This window comes from Bubalus kerabau, chromosome 16 (genome assembly GCF_029407905.1).
Source record: "Bubalus kerabau isolate K-KA32 ecotype Philippines breed swamp buffalo chromosome 16, PCC_UOA_SB_1v2, whole genome shotgun sequence".
In the NCBI taxonomy this organism is placed as follows: domain Eukaryota; kingdom Metazoa; phylum Chordata; class Mammalia; order Artiodactyla; family Bovidae; genus Bubalus; species Bubalus kerabau.
Genome location: NC_073639.1, coordinates 47,736,040 through 47,755,009, shown reverse-complemented (window position 1 = coordinate 47,755,009; position 18,970 = coordinate 47,736,040). Strand labels below are relative to the sequence as shown.

At 42.1% G+C, this 18,970-nt stretch overlaps 1 protein-coding gene and 1 long non-coding RNA gene across 7 annotated transcripts in view; both read left to right on the top strand.

Moving 5' to 3' along the window:
- GUCY1A1 (guanylate cyclase 1 soluble subunit alpha 1) overlaps nt 1-11,807 on the top strand; it is a 72,149-nt gene extending 60,342 nt beyond the window's left edge. For all 6 annotated transcript variants that reach the window (XM_055549562.1, XM_055549559.1, XM_055549563.1 and 3 more), the window contains one exon: nt 3,355-11,807. In XM_055549562.1, coding sequence (XP_055405537.1) covers nt 3,355-3,556 — 202 coding nt within the window. In that variant the 3' untranslated portion in view covers nt 3,557-11,807. The remainder of the gene's footprint in view (nt 1-3,354) is intronic.
- Nucleotides 11,808-12,810: 1,003 nt separating this feature from the next.
- On the top strand, nt 12,811-15,544 carry LOC129630008 (uncharacterized). The gene is made up of 3 exons (XR_008703462.1): nt 12,811-13,792; nt 14,192-14,608; nt 15,392-15,544. It is a non-coding gene; the product is annotated as an uncharacterized LOC129630008 (long non-coding RNA).
- Nucleotides 15,545-18,970: the final 3,426 nt, after the last annotated feature.

Sequence of the window (18,970 nt, the reverse complement as noted above, 5' to 3'; positions counted from 1 at the left end):
TTATGGGTCCCCAGTACAGGGCTTACCAGCTGTGTGATCTTAAGAAAAGCTCTTAATACATTCTAATGATTTACTTTAAAACCACTTCTAAATGGGCTAGATACAAAAATAAAACCAGAGAAAAATAAACTCCCACTCAACCTGTCCATATTCTTTTGCAACTTGCCTTGAATCCATTCAATATTATGTTTTTGAGATTTTTTTCTTGATAAAGTATAAATCCAGTTCATATAAATCTAGTTCATTTAGTTAAAGTATTCCAAATGCAGTGGTAAGCTGGTCAACCAGCTTGGGGATTGAAGTAGATACTCCCTGACTTCTAGCATTTACCATTTCTAAAGTGTAAACACTACACTGTGGCTGGTTTCAGCCTATCCATGGTTTAATTGGCTTGAAGATTCCTGAGTATTTAACAGTTGGTTCTCCCAGGCAGGTCAGAGATAAATCTAACATGTCACCAGATGTGCCTATGATGTAATATGTATTCTAGGATATAAGTAAGCCACTCTGTCTTCTGTCCATGGTTAATTTCAGGATAGCCAGTTTTTCATTATTATGCAAACTGATTTGATAAATATACTTATATACATGTCTCTAGATAACATACCTATGAATGACATTCCCAGATCATGAGCTTCATTACTCAGTTTCAGCTTTACTCAGCATCACTCAGCTGTCCAAACCCATCTGTGTTCCATTGTGTCTGAAGGTTTCTATTTCCCAATGCCTGATATTATCAAACTTATTGTTACCAATATGGCAGGTGTTGTGTGACATCCAATTGATGATTAATGAATCTTGTTTAAACAATTTATTTAATCTTCATAATTGTCCTAAGAGACCTGTATTATTATGAAAGTGAAAGTGTTAGTCGCTCAGTCGTGTTTGACTCTTTGCGACCCCATGGATGGTAGCCTGCCAGGCTCCTCTGTCCATAGAATTATCCAGGCAAGAATACTGGAGTGGGTTGCCATGCCCTTCTCCAAAGGATGGAAGAAAGGAAGCTAGAGATGGGGTTCCATCTCCAGGGGATCTTCTCAACCCAGGGATCGAACCCAGGTCTCCTGCATTGCAGGCAAATTCTTTACCATTTGAGCCATGAGGGAAGCCCTGTGTATTATTATAGTTTCCTTTTAAAGGCTAGAAATCTGACATCTTTGCTGTTATTCAAACTTAGATGTACCACACTTTGAAGCTTACACTTTCAATACTGTGGAATTCTGTAATTTTTCACTATATATTACCAACTACTATGCCTTGGCTATGGTTTTTCCTGTGGTCATGTATGGATGTGAGAGTTGGACTGTGAAGAAGGCTGAGCGCCGAAGAATTGATGCTTTTGAACTGTGGTGTTGGAGAAGACTCTTGAGAGTCCCTTGGACTGCAAGGAGATCCAACCAGTCCATTCTGAAGGAGATCAGCCCTGGGATTTCTTTGGAGGGAATGATGCTAAAGCTGAAACTCCAGTACTTTGGCCACCTCACGAGAAGAGTTGACTCATTGGAAAGGACTCTGATGCTGGGAGGGATTGGGGGCAAGAGGAGAAGGGGACAACAGAGGATGAGATGGCTGGATGGCATCACTGACTCGATGGACGTGAGTCTGAGTGAACTCTGGGAGTTGGTGATGGACAGGGAGGCCTGGTGTGCTGCGATTCATGGGGTCGCAAAGAGTCGGACACGACTGAGCGACTGATCTGATCTGATGCCTTATAAATAATAGGTACTTGAAATATTTACAAATCCATGACTAAAACATCATTTCACTTGTTTTATTCTTTTGCAGACTAAATATTTATTGATGCGCTTATAAAATTAGTTAATTGAACACTCTTGTGTATTCTGTCTGAGGTCTGTAATCCTTGAGACCTTCATGTCTATATAGCAGTTTCCTCAGTACATATAGAGCATCACAGTTCTGAACTTTAGCACAATATCATCACTCTTTTCATTTAGATGTCCCATTGCAGGGGAGTGGAAGGGACGATATGAGTAATTTTCTGTAGAAGCTGGTTTAGAGCTTGTTCTCATCCATGGCCTGAATAATAGATCAGAGAGATGCTTATTAAGTTTGCATTTGACAGAGACCTCGGGAAGCAAATGGGAAGAGGAGCCAGTAACTTAATCAGTGTGATTAGAATTTAAAATGAGTTTATCCTCATGGACCAATGAAGCAAATAATAAAAGCTGGTAGAACATCTGAATTTAGGAGGAAATTTAATTCTTAAGAATTTAAGAAGAAAACATATTGCAAATATCAGATAGTAAGTAGAGTATACATATATACAACTAAACCTCACTTTAGTCCTACTAACCTAGAATTCATAAAAACTTTATCCAAAGAGATCCCAAAGTTATTTCCCCATTTTGTGTGTGCACTCAGTTGCTTTGGTTGTGCCTGACTCTTTGTGACTCCGTGGACCGTAGCCCACCAGGCTCCTCTCTCCATGGAATTTTCCTGGCAGGAATACTGGAGTGGGTTGCCATGCCCTCCTCCAAGGGATCTTCCCAGTCCAAGGACTGAACCTGCATCTCCTGCATTGCAGGCAGATTCTTTACCACTGAGTCACTGAGAAAGCCCCATTCTCACATTATATGTGTCTGTCTGTCTGTGTGTGTGTATATATATATATATATATATATATATATATATATATATATATATATATATAGCTTCCCTGGTAGCTAAGCTGGTAAAGAATCTGCCTGCAGTGCAGGAGATCCTGGTTCAATTTGTGGGTTGGGAAGATCCCCTGGAGAAGGGAACAGCTACCTGCTCCAGTATTCTGGCTTGGAAAATTCCATGGACTGTATAGTTCATGGGATCACAAAGAGGTGGACACGACTGAGCGACTTTCACTTTCACATATATATGTGTGTGTATATATTATGTAGAACTTTTCTTTCAAAAGTTCTTGCCCATGATTATTTCTCAGTAATATTTACAAAATGAATGGATATAGTGTCATATCTTTCAACTCCTTCAGTTCTATAATATTATTTTCTTATATTATTAAACTTTGTATCATTTGGGTTTTTTCCACCACTATGAATTGCACTATTGTATAGATTATGGATGATATCTTTACAAAAATATTTTATAGTTATTTTTCCTAATATGAGTGAAATCCATTATCTGGTGGAACTTTCTGTTATTGTGAATTGATTCTTCATTGTTCTTCTGTGAAGAACAATGTGTTTGTAAACATCATTAGGATTTTTCTGTCAATCACACTGAAGATGGTGGGTTTATCAACATTCTCAGGAATGTTCCCTTAGTTATGTTGCCTTTTCTTGACTAGACAGTTATGTCAATGTTGTTTTATGATCAATATCTGCCTTTTAATCTTTCCAGATTACTCAAGGACTGTCCTGGTTTTGTGTTTACACCTCGATCAAGGGAAGAACTTCCACCAAACTTTCCTAGTGACATTCCTGGGATCTGTCATTTTCTGGAAGCGTATCAACAAGGAACAACTTCAAAGCCATGGTTCCAGAAAAAAGATGTTGAGGAAGCCAATGCCAATTTTTTAGGCAAAGCATCAGGAATAGATTAACCAAATACACACCTGATTGTTAGCCTTTGGGGTTTGACTCCTTGGAACGTGAGTGGACCCTCTGAGAGCACACTGGCATGGTGGTGAGCTGACGATCAGTATTAACATTTCAGGAGCCAAGTCACCATCTACTTTTCCTTCCACTTAACATGACAAAAATGTATTCACTTCAATATTCAATTTTTCAGTGAAAAACAAAGAAACCTCAAAAAGTGACTTTGAGGGGATATAATATACTTATTACCTGTACTCAAAACTCAGCACCTTGTACATAGATCAGGTAATGTAGTGACCTGTAGCACCTGGTGAGCTGTCTGCGTATCCTGCCCTGGCCCAATGCCCTGGTTATCCAAGTGCTTGTGGCAGTGTTGGTTGCCTTAAAAACGCTTGTTGAATAGAAACAATAGTCTTGATACCATAAGCTCTTTGAATCTTTCAACTGTACATTTTGTTATGTTTCCTCATTTAACAGTTAGCATATATAATAAGATAGACTGAGTTTTTTTTTTCCTGTTGCACTTTTTTCTTTTCCCTTTTCTTAAAGAAAATAAGCCATTATGGGCTAGATGCAATATGAATCTAAAGTAGTTCTCCTGTAAATATCAAGATGATTTTATAAAAATATTCTCTACAACATAATATGTCATAAAAATAAGTATTTCCTTTTTTGACATTTGTAAAAGTCTATACATGGTAAAGGCTATTTTAATTCATAATAGCAATTTCATTTCTATTAATTCATTTTTGTGTCATCTTCAGGGTAAAAGAGGGTTATGGCCTATATTAAAATGCAATAATATCATTATGATTTACTTTAATTGAAGCAACATGGAGTAAAGGCAGCATTCAGGGAGCGAGCCATAAAGTCAGAAGTAAAGTACTTACACACACCGAAGTAATTTGGACCTATTTCAGCAGACACCCTCCATTGCCAGGCTGAGCCACAGAAAGTTGCATGAGGAAAATCTAAGTTCAGAAGTCGGAAATAAGACTTGTTCTTTTTGCTGATAGCTTACTTTTAAGTATTTGTGTTGAGCACTTTGGTGTGTATATATGTCCTCAGAATCAAGCTTTTGTCTTAAGTACACATCTGTGAATATTGTATTCTAGTGAAATAATGATATTTTTAAAGGGAATGTTAATGTTGATGAAGAAAATGATGCTGTGATTTTATTCTGGAACTTTCAAAACATTTTTCTGGAACATAAACTTTTATTTTTAGTGATGTTAGTCTAAGATCTCTGCTGAACTAAATAACATACAGAGTTTGGTTGGAGATAAGATCTGATTTTTAAATGAATACAGCTTCAAAGCTACAGAAAGAGGGACATACAAGTGTTTAAGTCACTATTAGCAGAGCTATAGATACAGCAAACTCTTATTTGTGGATCTGAGAAGTAATTCAGCTTAAAAATTTAAAAATTATCTCCATTGGTCCCCAGGCTAGTCCATGGTGACCTCAGGAATACCAGTAATTTCTGATAGGTCTCTTAGCATCCCTGTGTATTATTATATATATTACAATAATTATTATTTACTCAGTAATGATCCTGTGTCTTGAAGCACTGATGTGGCTCATTAAATGCTAATCCTATTACTGGGGACTACCACAGGACTTGGAAAAATATAGTTATAATCTTACAAGCATATGAAGTTAATAAAAGAATTTAAAAGTAAAATCAAGACTTAAATATATTTTTCTTTCTGGAACTGAGCCCTTATTACAAGGAAAATATTAGAAATTAAGGAAAATTAAAAAGCATAAAATGTGTTATTTATCACCTGTTTAAGCAGACACAAATTTGCTAATAATTTACGTTCCAAAAGTTGTAAGTTAATTGGAATTCAAAAAATATTCTCTCTCTGTGTGTATAAACACATGTACACACACAGAACCAGTGAAGGAAAATATAAACAATCTGTTGTTCAGTCGCTAAGTCATGTCCAACTCTTTACAGCCCCATGGACTGCAACGTGCCATGTTCCTCTGTCCTCCACTATCTCCTGGAATTTGCTCAAATTCATGTTCATTGAGTCAGTGATGCTCTCCAATCATCTCATCCTCTGCTGCCCTCTTCTCCTTTCGCCTTCAGACTTTCCCAGCATTAGGTCTTTTCCAATGAGTCGGCTTATTGCATCAGGTGGCCAAAGTATTGGAGCTTCAGCTTCAGCTTCAGCATCATAGCTTTGAACTTTCTTTGGCATTGCCTTTCTTTGGGATTGGAAATGAGAACTGACCTTTTCCAGTCCTGTGGCTACTGCTGAGTTTTCCAAATTTACTGACATATTGAGCACAGCATTTTCACAGCATCATCTTTTAGGATTTGAAATCGTTCAGCTGGAATTCCATCACCTCTACCAGCTTTGTTCGTACTATTACTTCCTAAGTCCCACTTGACTTCACAGTCCAGGATGTCTGACACTAGGTGAGTGACCACACCATCATGGTTATCTGAGTCATTAAGATGATCTTTTTTTTTTTTTAATAGTTTTCCTGTGTATTTTTGCCACCTCTTCTTAATCTCTTATGCTTCTGTTAGGTCCTTACTGTTTCTGTCTTTTATTGTGCCCATCCTTGCATGAAATGTTTCCTTGATATCTCTCATTTTCTTGAAGAGATCTCTAGTCTTTCCTACTCTATTGTTTTCCTCTATTTCTTTGCATTGTTCATTTAAATAGGCCTTCTTATCTCTCCTTGCTATTCTCTGAAACTCTGCATTCAGTTGGGTATATCTTTCCCTTTCTCCCTTGCTATTTGCTTCTCTTGTTTCCTCAGCTATTTTTGTAAAGAATCCTCAGACAACCACTTTGTCTGCTTGCATTTCCTTTTCTTTGGGATGATTTTGGTCACTGCCTCCTCTACAACGTTACGAACTTCCATCCACAGTTCTTTAGGCACTCTGTCTACCAGGTCTAATCTCTTAAATCTATTCATCACCTCCACTGTATCATCATAAAGGATTTGATTTAGGTCATACCTGAATGTCTTAGTGGTTTTCCCTACTTTCTTCAGTTTAAGACTGAATTTTGCAATATGGAGCTCATGATCTGAGCCACAGTCAGCCCAAGGTCTTTCTTGTCTTTGCTGACCGTTATAGAGCTTCTCCATCTTTGGCTGCAAAGAATATACTCAATCTGATTTCAGTATTGACCATCTAGTGATGTCTAGGTGTAGAGTTGGCTCTTGTGTTGTTGGACGAGGGTATTTGCTATGACCAGCATGTTCTGTTGACCAGACTCTGTTGAAAACAATCTGAGGGAAATGTAAGCAATCTGAGTCAAAGCTACATGGGAATTCCTTGTACTATTCCTGCAGTCTTTCCATAAGTTTGATATTTTATCCAAAGAAAAAGTTACTAAAATGTGTTTTCTTAAAACTATTCAGTCACCTGTTATAGATTACCTGGCCCAGTGTGCAAAGGCTCCTTAACTGTGGGATGCTGCGTAGCCAGATGGACACACAGCATTTCTGTGATGGAATGCACTCAAAATCTGCAACTTGGATGCTCAAAACTTGGAGGAATCCCTTTCTCATCTCTGCCTTATCAATTCTAGAGTATGTACCTGTCAGAGACACATTCAAGTCTGGATCACTGAAGGTGCCCAGGGACAGAGCCTGAGGGTGAGTTCACAAGGAAAGTGAAGGACCAAGACAGAGGCTTGAGACTGGCGTGGAGTTGAGAATGGAGAAAGAGTGGACACAAAGGGTCTCTGACAGGGTTGAGGGCTGAATCTTACCGCCAAGTCAACTGTTCTATAATACAATTTGAGTCCCCAGATGCCTATTCCTCCTGAGAATTCCATGAGCTGTTCTTCTGTTCTGTTGTTTCCATGACTTCTTGTCCCATTATTTTGTGTCCAGTACACAGAATAAACTTGCTTGTCACATATCGTTCTCAAGTGAGCATAGAGTTCCCTTGAAGTCTCCCAGAGATAGCTGCAAAGTGAAATACATAGAGTTCAAAGATCTTTTCCCATTTTTCCTTCTCTTTCTACTTCCATCTGGACTTCATAAGAAAACACAAAGGTTTTGAACCTAGCACTGAAGAAACTCATTTCATGTATTTGTTCATCTTTTACTGAATGACTACTATGTGCCAGAAACATATAATGCTGTTTTTGGAATTCCAAGTAAGGCCTCTTTCATCAAGAAAGAAAATTGGAAGGTGAACATAAGAAAAATAATCACAAAATGCCATGGAACCCAAAGGAGGAGGAGACTCAGTGCCTGCAGAAGGGTCTTAGTCTTCGAGGAAGCAGCTCATCAGGCCAAGGGGAAGGGCTGCCGGGCAAGTGCACATGTGCACATGGACACAGAGGCTTGGGTGCAGGGTGCACTCTGCAACCTCAGGTGCCTGGAATGAGCGGTGGAGGGGGGAGGAGAAAAAGGACAGAAAGTCCATTTGTCAGAGCGACTATGATTGTTAATCATTGTTATTATTAGTTATTATTCATGTCCATGGAGCCCTTTGTTCAAAATGGCTTATAAAGAAAAGAAAGAAGCAAAACAAGCAGACCATTGGCTGCTGCCTCTCTCCCCAACAGTTTTCAAGCCACTTCAAGCGCAAAAGGAAGGAATGTGATGCTGAGATGTGAGTCTGTGCAAGCATGCCATGAGCAGCATGGATGAGGATGGAATTTACCTGCGCAGATGACTAAATGAGCATCCATCTGTATCTCAGAAGAAAATGATGCAGGACCATAAGTATGGACACAAAGCTGGGATGCCTGGCCTGGAAATTTCATGTCACTCTCACTTGTCCTTCACACCCTTTGGTGGGAAAGAAGGAATGGTTGCTACAGTAGTTTGTTTGTTTGTTTTTACTACTAATCTTTTCTCCAAATTACTCGTCCGTGACTTGGCCAGACCCTCCAGGGCAGCTATGGTGAGGTGAGGAGCAGTTGTGGACACAGCAGGCTGCTGGGCAAGGTAAGGGGGAGTGAAGGGAGGAGTGACTGGGGGGCACGCACGCCCCCATCCCACCCTGAGAGCTCCAGAGCAAAGCCCGAATGCTGTCTAGGCTGTGTAATGCTGGAAAGCCACGCTCACATCTCTGCTAAAGTGACAGGTAGTCGTCCCAAAGAGAATGGGTTAGTGGATTATCCTGGCTATAAGTGCATGGGTTTTACCTGGATGAGTCATTATTCCTCAGAGGAAAGGACTCTCTCATGGGTATTTGTCAGGGTGGCATCATAGGGCGCTGCCCTTCCCTGAACCATGAAACAAGGAGCTTGTCTGTGCCTGATTGTGGGCCTGGGTGCTTTTCCCTCGGGGACAGTTAGGTAAAGGAGGGTTCGAAGAGTAAAGGATGGCAGATGTGGCACACGTGAAGGGGGAGGGCGGTGGATGGGGGGAGTCTGGCCAGAGGCCTTGCAAAGCCTGTCAAGAAGGACTTATCATCTGCAAAACCAAACCTGCAGAGACTGCCGCAGAGATGCTAGGGAAGTGCAGTCCCCTGGGTCTAAACACAGGCTAAAAGCAGGGACAGCTTGCTTTATTCAGCAGACTTTATAGTGTCGCAGTGTACAGTCTCTGTTGGAATTCGGCTCCAATCCTGGGAAAACTGTTCTCTCCTGAGGGGGAGGATCCCTCCCAGTGTGAGAGGCGGGGAGCTTCTGGAAGTGATTAGCCCTTTGCAGTCCGGTTGCCTTCAGTTTCCTTCTGCTCTTTGCGTGTTTGGTTCCAGATTGTAGGCGAAGTGTGGCTCCCTTTAAATGCTTCTTTTATGGTGTTGGTGATGTGCACTGACTTGGTGACGTGCACTCTTGGAACATTCTACACTTTAGTGCCACCTATATTTCTCCTGAAGCAGCTTTGCCCTTGACCTGTCACACATGCATCTGTTTTGACCAGCTTACACAATCCACACACTTTTACCTCTAAAACTATTAATATTCTTCCTGCATTCAGTACCTTCAAAAAAAAATAGGTTTCATAAATGCATAGATTCCAAATTAAAAAAAAAAAACCTAACCAAAAGATAAAAAAAAAATGATAACCTAAAAGCCAGGCTTCTTTTATTATCAATGCAAATTCTTTTTCATCATAATAAATTTAGTGTCAGGAAGATGGGATAGAAATTGAGATGACATATAAGTTGCAGATCTAGGACTTAATCTCAGAAATTTTGGTAGAAGATTTGCAATAAAGGTCTGCTGCCTTTCAGTTTTTCCAAGTATTTCATGTCAAAACATTAAATTGCAACTAAACCTTATAGATTGAGAAGAAAATCACTTGGCAGAAAAGGACTTTGCATAATGCCCAAATCTTAAACTGTTAGCTAAGATGTTTGTTTAGTCTGAAATGTTGCCAAACCCATCTGTACTGAAGAAAGAGCAATGAGGTAGTCTCGGGGGAAACTAAAACAAAGCAAAGCACAACAAAGATGCTGTTGCAGAAGTTGGACACTCCAACACATTACATACCCAAGAAGAAGGTAAAGCTGAGGGCTTTTGGGAAGTCACAGAGACGAGGCTCAAGAAACTCTGTGCCTTTGGAAGCACTGGTGGCCGGTGAAGTTGTTCAATCACAGTGAGCTGCCTGCTTCCTCAAATAAATTGTATCTTGGAAAATTGAAGTGGATAAAAATATATTAGTATTTGAGAATGTTCTGTTCCTTCACCTCCTCCCACATGTAAGTTAAAGATGCCCTGCAGAATCCTATGACACAGCTTGATAATCACTAATTTCAAGCAGCATTCTCCAACCTTTTGGATTCTGCACACCATTAGTATTAATAAAATTTTTAGTAAACTGACAATATATTATGAATCCATAAAAATGCATGTTATCATATATGTATTATTAATATTTATGATTAATATAATATGCTGTTCTCAATCCGATATATTACAATATAGTAAGAAGCTTATCTTTAAGAGAGCATGAAAATAAATAGAAATTATAGTATTTTCTTCACTTACCCTAGTGAATTGTCTTTATATTTTACTCTGGAAACTGTTACAACAGGCTGGTGGGCCTCCACTTTGATTGAGTCACAAATCACTTTGAGAACTGGATAAAAGATAACAGATAAGACCATCACCCTCCCAAGCATGTGGGCATGCTCTTATACCCCAAGACTGATATGAATTTCCAGAGGTTTGGGGATTCCTTGGAATCTACTCCTGGGCCACCCCAGTGGGGTAGCAGAGACCCTTAAACCAAGAACTTATTATCTAGAAGGGAGAAAATAGCAAGTCCTATTTGGAATGAAAGGAGAATGAAGAACCAGAAGAAGTCTGTGAATTTTGGCTTAGATATGACCAGTTGATTTTTGAAGCACAAAGGGAGTAAGTTCTTCCACTCCTGGTTCTGTGGAATGATTCATGGGGCTTCACAAACGAGCAACTAAAGTTTTCTTTTTAGCAAATATTAAACATATCTCTCAGTGTATTTTCTCAAGCTTTTGGTAACTGTGCATTGCTCTAAGTATCTAGTAATTTTTTTCTGGTTTAAGTATTTCTTTTCATTGTTCCTCTATGTGAAATAGGAGAGCCACTGAGCCTTGCACTGAAAACCTCCTTAATACTAACAACACTTCTTTTATTATTACTTTAACAGTTGTTTTAAATAACACATTTATTTTGAGTTCTACTTCTGGCAGAGTTGCAAAATCTATCAGAAATTTATCCTGTGTCTCAGAAGCTTGTTAAATATTGCTGCCACATAAATATTGTAATAAAAGTATTAAATAAAAATCTTAAAATGTTAAATGAGTTCTGTTTAAAAAGAAAATGAACTGTTGACTTAAGCAAAAACAACACTGAATATTTTGTTTTCTTGTGGGTCTTGCCGTTTCAGACAGAGGAAACCCCCATACTACTAGTATGACTGAAATATGTTTCTTTAGGTATGTAAAACTCCGATTTCTGACAAAACTCATATTCAAGTTTTTCAAATCACAAATAAAATCTTTTTTTAAAAGAGAAAAACCTTAAATTTAAGACTAGAACTGTGCTCAGCTTATCCGAGTGCAATGTAATGGTTAGTAGCACCAGCTCTGGGTCAGTTTGTCCTGGTCGCATGCTGCTAGATGTTTTTCCATCACTCTCTTGCATTTTGTAGAGAAATAGGAGGACTGACTGCCTTCGTTCTACGTGATCTTTTCAAGGATGTTTGCACAAGCGCCCTTAGAAAATAGCAATAATGCCTTCCTGCAGAGCAAAAGGCAGGCACAGTTACTACCCATTATAAAACGTTTGTGTTCCTAAGCTGGGGGTTTCTGTCCTATAACTCAAACCACTGTATGCAGAGATCACATTGTCTTGTGGAAATGGGGTTGGGGGCAGGAAGCCAGTACAAGACACTCTGATTCTCTTTGTCTGCTGGCATCACTGTGAGCCACGAAGTCTTCTGTCCCTGACCCAGAGAATGCATGTGTCTTCTTCCAGAATTCATGAAACCATGACAGTTTAACCTGTTAACTCACGAGTAGAGTAAAATCTCACTCTTTGTAGTCTTGACAGTTTGGCAGTGAGGATGGGAAGCTGATGGAAAAGGTGGCTTCCTGGAAGAGGGTAGGTGAGGGTCTTGTGGGCTGATCAATGGGACTTGAAGGGAGAGTCCATGCGATGTGGTAGCAATGATGGTGATCAAGTTGTATGTCCCACAGGGTGATAGTGTTTGTCTGTTTGTCAGCTAGTGAGGAAGGCTCAGGGGGAGTTTCATGTCAATTACCAGGCAGGAGGTTCCAGTTCAGTTGTCTCAACAGTGACTTGGTTGTTGCAACACTCCTCTGGGTGAGAACTTTCTCCCCAGTCAGGCTGCCAGCTCAAATCCACATTGTCACCATAACCAGTACTAAGAACAGTCCTGGACTAGAGCAAGGTTCCAGACTCTTCAGACCACATTCGCGGAAATGGACGTTCACACTCAACACAAAGGAAGACCATCCACATACCCTGTGAGCTGAAACCAGATGAATCACTGAAACACTGGCTAGTTCACTTGTGAGGTGCGTGTGCTACGTTGGAAGCATCGTGCCTGTTAGGGAAGAATGCAACTCCTGGGAACTCTTAGGCTTAGCTCTCCTGACAGACTTTCACGCGAACCTCAGATCTTTGCAGAAATGACAGTCAGGCATCGATGAAATTTTTCAGTAGTCCTGGCTGCCATAAGTGAGCTTGGTTCTTTGAGGGAGATTTCCCTGAGAAATCTCATGGAAACCACACAAACTCGCATGGAAACCACCGAGAAGGCATTGCTGTGGGGTGAACTGTGTCCCCCCAAAATCCATATGTTGAAGTCCCTGGTCCCTATTTGGGAATAGGGTCAGAGCAGGTGTAATTAGTTGTGATGAGGTCACATGGGGCAGATAGACTAGAGCCCTAATTCAACATGACTGGTGTTCTTAGAAAAAGGAGAAATCTGGACAGAGAGACACTAGGAAGAACCCATATGAGTATGAAAGCAGAGATCGAAGTGATGCTTTTACAAGTCAAAGAATACAAATTATTGCCAGAATCACCAGAGGCTATGTGAGAGGCACCGAACAGGTAGTTCTCACAGCTGTCAGCAGGAACCAAGCTGCTGACACCTTGGTCTTGGACGTCTCATCTCCTGGGCTGGGAGACAGTAAATTTCTGCTGTTAAGCACCTGGATACTTGTTTCAGCAGCAGCCCCAGAAAACTCATGTAGGCTTGGTCGTGTATTTGAACCTTTTGGGCCCTCAATTGGGTTACAGTACTGATTAATGTGACTGGAGAGACTGACACCGACAAGTGATGGAAGGGACACCCACACCCTGGAAGACACCCTTGGCCTCACTTGTCAGCTGGGAAAGAATTTAAGGATATTTTCTTGGAAACAGGGCAACACATGCCCCAGATTAAAGTAATCTCCTTAAAAAGAAGTTGCTGCCTTGCAAGTGGAGCTCTCAGCTGGAGTGAGTGAGTTCCACACCCCCAGCTGGAATTCAGTGTTGCAAAGGCTGCTGAGCCCATGGTCCCCAGGCTGAGATGGATGGTGTGAGCCCAAGAACCCCAACTTCTGCTCCAGGGTGTTGGGCCCCAACATTGGACGTTCACTTTGCTGAACCATGAGCTGCCTCCAAATTAAATGTGAAGGCTCCTCACTTAGCCGATGGAGCCATCTCCCACCTGCCCCCAACCCTGCATTCCCTGACCTCTCCTACTCAGGCCTCAGCGGCTTTAAGGAGAAAGACAGGGATGAGGTCAAGGTCTCTCTGCCCTGGGATGGGATCACAGGTCATGAGCACTCACCTGAATATTGGGTAGGAGGAGTGGGAAGGGAGGAGGGAACTGAAATGTTATGACTTATGTTTACAAGTCACGTCCTAGCTCATTCCCTAGTGACATGCGGCATGTGAATTACGTTAATGGGATTTAGGCTAGGTGGCGCTAGTGGTAAAGAACCCACCTGCCAATGCAGGAGATATGGGAGACATAGGTTTGATCCCTGGGTTGGGAAGATCCTCTGGAGGAGGGCATGGCAACCCACTCCAGTATTCTTGCCTGGAGAATCCCATGGCCAGAGGAGCCTGATGGGCTACAGCCCTTAGAGTCGCAAAGAGTTGGACGTGACAGCGATTTAGCACACACACATGCACATAGTGGACAAGGGAAGCAGTATGTTTGGGACCTTTTAGGCTAATCCACTACTGTTGTTACAGCTCTGAGTGTCCACTTGGAAGTGACCTTTCTGTTTTCCTGCTTCCTTGATTCCTGGTGTCTGAGGAGATGCTCCTGACCAAACAAGTGCCCACGACCCGAGGAGCTGAAGTCATCAGGCTGCAGGACTCTGGTCTGATCATTTTGGTGACTAGAGCCCCTTGCAGAGGGAATCAGCCTTCACCAGAGGTCCCTCTTGGGGTTTAGACCTGTCACCTCCCTCACAGCGATGAAAACCTCCTCCTGCCCGCCCCCACCCCGCCACCGTCTAGCCTAACTGGCTGCTCTGAGGCTTTGGTCAAAACCAAATGCCTGACCAGAAGGACTGTGCTGGTCTCTCCGGCCTGCTCTTCCATCTGGGGACAGCTTGACTCAGTCTCAATGATTAACAAGGTGGGAAGCTCCCACAGCCTCACACAGTAAGTGGAAATGGTTTGTTTAAGAATGCAGTAGCCTAACCCTGCAGCATCTCAGCTTCATAGGAAAAGGCAGCAGCTGTAGAATTGGGGGGCATCATTATTCTCCCCAAAGCTACTGGCTCAGTGGAGCCCTTGGTGCACAGAGACCTCTAACTTGTCTGGGCCTGGTTTGCTGACAGATTGGCTGAGCTGAAACCCAGAGTCCTACTCTATTTTTGCTTATTCTTGAGTTATACTACTGTCCTACGTCCTTCAAAGACTATACACCCACAGGCTAAAGGCTCCTTTATTTGGGGTCCTGACTGTGGAAATGAATCACAAGTGTTGATGTTCATGTAAATACCTACACTAAGGATCTGCTCTCCAAGGACAGTGATAGGACTCCTGGGGATGAATGAGTCTGGATCACTCAGATTCCCACCATTACCACTTGGATGTGTCATTGTACTGAACACGACATAGTTGCTATTGAAGGTCAGGCCCCAGCATAGCTCAGATTCAGAGATTCCCCCCACCTGCTAGGCTTGGGACTCCTGCCAAAGGTAGACCCACCTGTCTCCTGGTGAGACTGCCTACTGGCTTGGAGCATCGCCCCTCCCCCAGTCCTGGCAGACAGGCCACATCAGACTTTGACACCACCAGTGCTGACACCTTTTTAGGTCATGATGCTGAAGCAGACCAGCTCACTGAAGTCACGTTATTATAGCCCTTGAAAAGAAGCTGTACACTGTTTTCAGGTTTGGGGAACATTTATAACCTAACAATGGTGTAGTTTTATTGCAGAATTGTGCTAATGGTCAAGTTATTCAGCCGACTTTCCATGCTTCCTGTCACCCACAAGCACCTAGGACTGCAGACCATGAGAGCAGGCTTCTCAAAAATAGACTAAAATTTCTATTGGCTCCACTCCCATCACCTCTCCTGATTTACACACCTTAATAAAGATGTTACTGACTTCAGTTGGTTGACGAAAGTAATCACCTCCTCTGGGCTGCTTCCTGGGTAATGAACAGGATAAAAAGGATAACTAAAAGTAGAGCTACCATATAATCCCACTCCTGGGCATATATCTGGAGAAGACCATACTCCAAAAATATACATGCATCCCAATGTTCACAGCAGCATGGTTTACAATAGCCAAGACATGGAAGCCACCTAAATGTCCATAGACAAATGAATGGATAAAGAAGAGGTGGCACATTTATACCATGGAATATTACTCAACCACAAAAAAGAATGAAATAATGTCATTTACAGCAACATGGATGGACTGAGAGATTATCATACTAAGTGAAGTAAGTCAGGAAGAGAATGACAAATACCGTATGATATCACTTATATGTGGATTCTAAAAATATGACACAAATGAACTTACCTATGAAACAGAAACTGACTCACAGACATAGAGAACAGATCTGTGGTTACCAAAGGGGAAAGGGGGTTGGGGGAGGATAAATTAGGAGTTTGGGATTAGCAGATACACACTACTGTATGTAAATAGATAAATAACAAAGACCTACTGTATAGCACAGGGAACTATACTCAGTATTCCATAGTAAACTACAAGGGAAAACAATCTGAAAAAGGAATATGTGTGTGTGTGTATATCTGCATCACTGTGCTGTACACAAGCAATGCTGAAACTAACATGGCATTGTAAATCTACTATACTACAATCTGTTGGCAGCCCAGATATTAACAAGAAGACCTAGAAAGTTCAGTTTTAGCTTTGGTTCAGCTGCCTGGGTCCCCGTGCCCGAGTGACAGGTTCCAGATCACAGGGATGAAGAGCTTTTGGTGGAGCATCTTCTGGTCCATTCCCCGCTCAGTGGCTCACCCAGGCCTGAGTGGGGAATAGAACTCATGTCTCTAAGTTTTGTTAAAAGACATACCCTTGTCTTTCCTGTACCTGAGTTTTCCAGATGAATGGTATGGGCTAAATTAGGAGAGAACTGGGAAAAGACTGAAGTCATAGCTATTGAAACAGGTCATAGGTTCATGATGGTAGAAGGGGGCCATGATCCTGGTACCTAGGGAGGGGCCACCTTGACCACAGATCGGCAGAGGAAGAATATTCTTGGTCTTTGTCCTTCAGAGCTGCCCGGAGCCTTTCTCATGAAGGAACAGGCCCCGTGTGTCCGGCACTCCAAACTGCTTTAAATGCCTTAAATTGTATTGATTCCTAGGCCTGTCATTTCCTGCCAGACAACCCTGACTGTGATCTAATCACTGTTTCCCTTAAACTGACTGATTCCATCAGCACCACAGGGCCTGGTTCCAGCTCCTGCAACTCCTGCACAACTGCCTGTCTTCCCACTCTCTCCTGTAGTGGCTCCTTGGCCTTTTTTTGTGCAGAGTGGATGCCTTTGGCTGCTGAGGTCAGAGACACCACCCAGGTCCTGAAGTCACTGCACTCAGACTCAGCTCACTGGTCAGGGACCTTAGGAATGATGATAAAATTGCCTGGATTTTCTCCTTGAGGTCGTGGTGGAGGCTAAGCCATCACTAACAGGACCAGTTGGAGAGGGCTGGCTCTGTAAACAGGCCTGGTGGTTGATGGACTTGTAATGCTGGCTGGGTCCAGAGTCCTGGGGGTCAGGCGTGGTTAGGGTTAATCCTGCAGAGCGGTTTCACTGCCACTTGGAGTCAGATGGTAAAGAATCTGCCTACCAAGGCAGGAGACCGTGGTTTGATCCCTGGGTTGGGAAGATCCCCTGGAGGAGGAAAGGGCAACCCACTTCAATATTCTTGCCTGAGAAGTCCCATGGACAGAGGAGACTGGTGGGCTACAGTCCATGGGGGCACAAAGAGTTGGACACGACTGAGATGAACTTGAAACTGAAGCCAAATTGAAAAGATTAGGGCACAGTTTTCAATCAGATTAATCCAAGTGCTACATTTGTAAAATAAACCAAATGCCAGGATGGTGTAGAACTAGGGGTAGATTTTGTTGGGAGACAATTCTCTATGTCCCCTCACATTTGTGCCCATCTCACGAACAGAGGCTCTGACTGCCTTTGGTCCACACTGTCTTTTCAGGGATGTGAACATGGTTGGCTGCCTTAGAAATAGAGATAGCACCTCCCTCTGAAGCAAAGGGAGGCATGCCGACCATCTAGCAGAAAGGATTCAGCTCCTTAAGTCCAGGACTCTTGCCTGTACGTCAGCCTGCTACTAATCTGTGGCCGTCTTGGTATCCCCCTGTGAGAACTGAGAGTTGGGAAACTGGCCACTCTGGCTACTGCTATTGATGTGAGGAACCCGTGGTCCTCACCACTATCCCAGGAGTCTCATGTCTTCCATCAGCGTTCTTGAGATGGCAGCAGGCTAACTTGTTGGTTTGCAAGGTGGATGTGGTTAGCATAGGATGCTAACTTTTAAAAATCAGACTATTTTATTTCTATTTTGCATAATAATCTAGATCAAAGCTATCACTAGGGAATTTCGGTACATTTGGCATCACTGTCCCATCAAGGAATGTCTGTCTCTGAGTCACAACTGCAGCATATGGGCTGATAAATCTTCACCAGTCCACTGCATTTCCCAACACTCCCTTTTATTTTAAATGTTGCAGAACAAAGAATAGCATTTGTATTGTTGGAGGTTTACAGAAACACTGTGATCTGACCTAGAGGGAACAGCTGCAAGAACAAGGGATTCCCATACCAAGAAGTTTGCAACAACCAACCACACCCCCTAATGTTTTAGTATAAAAGAAGCCTGAATTCTAACTTAGGTTAAGATGTTTCTTTGGGACCTGAGTCCACCACCTCCTTGGGTTTGCTGGCTTTCCAAATAAGGTCACTATTCCTCACCCCAACAACTTGTCTCTTGATTTATTGGCCTGCCATGTGGCCAACAGTATGAGCTTAGATTGGGTAACAAACCTACCCAAACTGCCTCATCACTTCACATCCCTTGCAGCTCTGTGGGTTTTAGAACTGTGACTCTTGAATACCTCTTTAGTATAGCAAAACTGCTCTATGAAAATTATGATAAAAGGATTGTTCGCTGTGTCAAGTCTTCCTCTAGAGACTCCCATATTGTGTGTATGTGTGCTCAGTCACTCAGTCATGTTCAACTCTTTGTGACCCCATGGACTATAGCCCACCAGGCTCCTCTGTCCATGGAATTTTCCAGGCAAGAATACTGAAGTAGGTTGCCATTTCCTACTCCAGGGGATCTCACATCTCTTACATCTGCAAGAGAGACACACACAGCTATCTCTGGCCAGTACTATGGCAGAATTGTATCAAAGCAAACTTCACTTTACAGAATGTGTGTTCTTGACGACTACACTCAGTTCTCAAGACAATGAAATTTCATGCAATCCTACCATGAACTATAGGACTTTTGCATTAA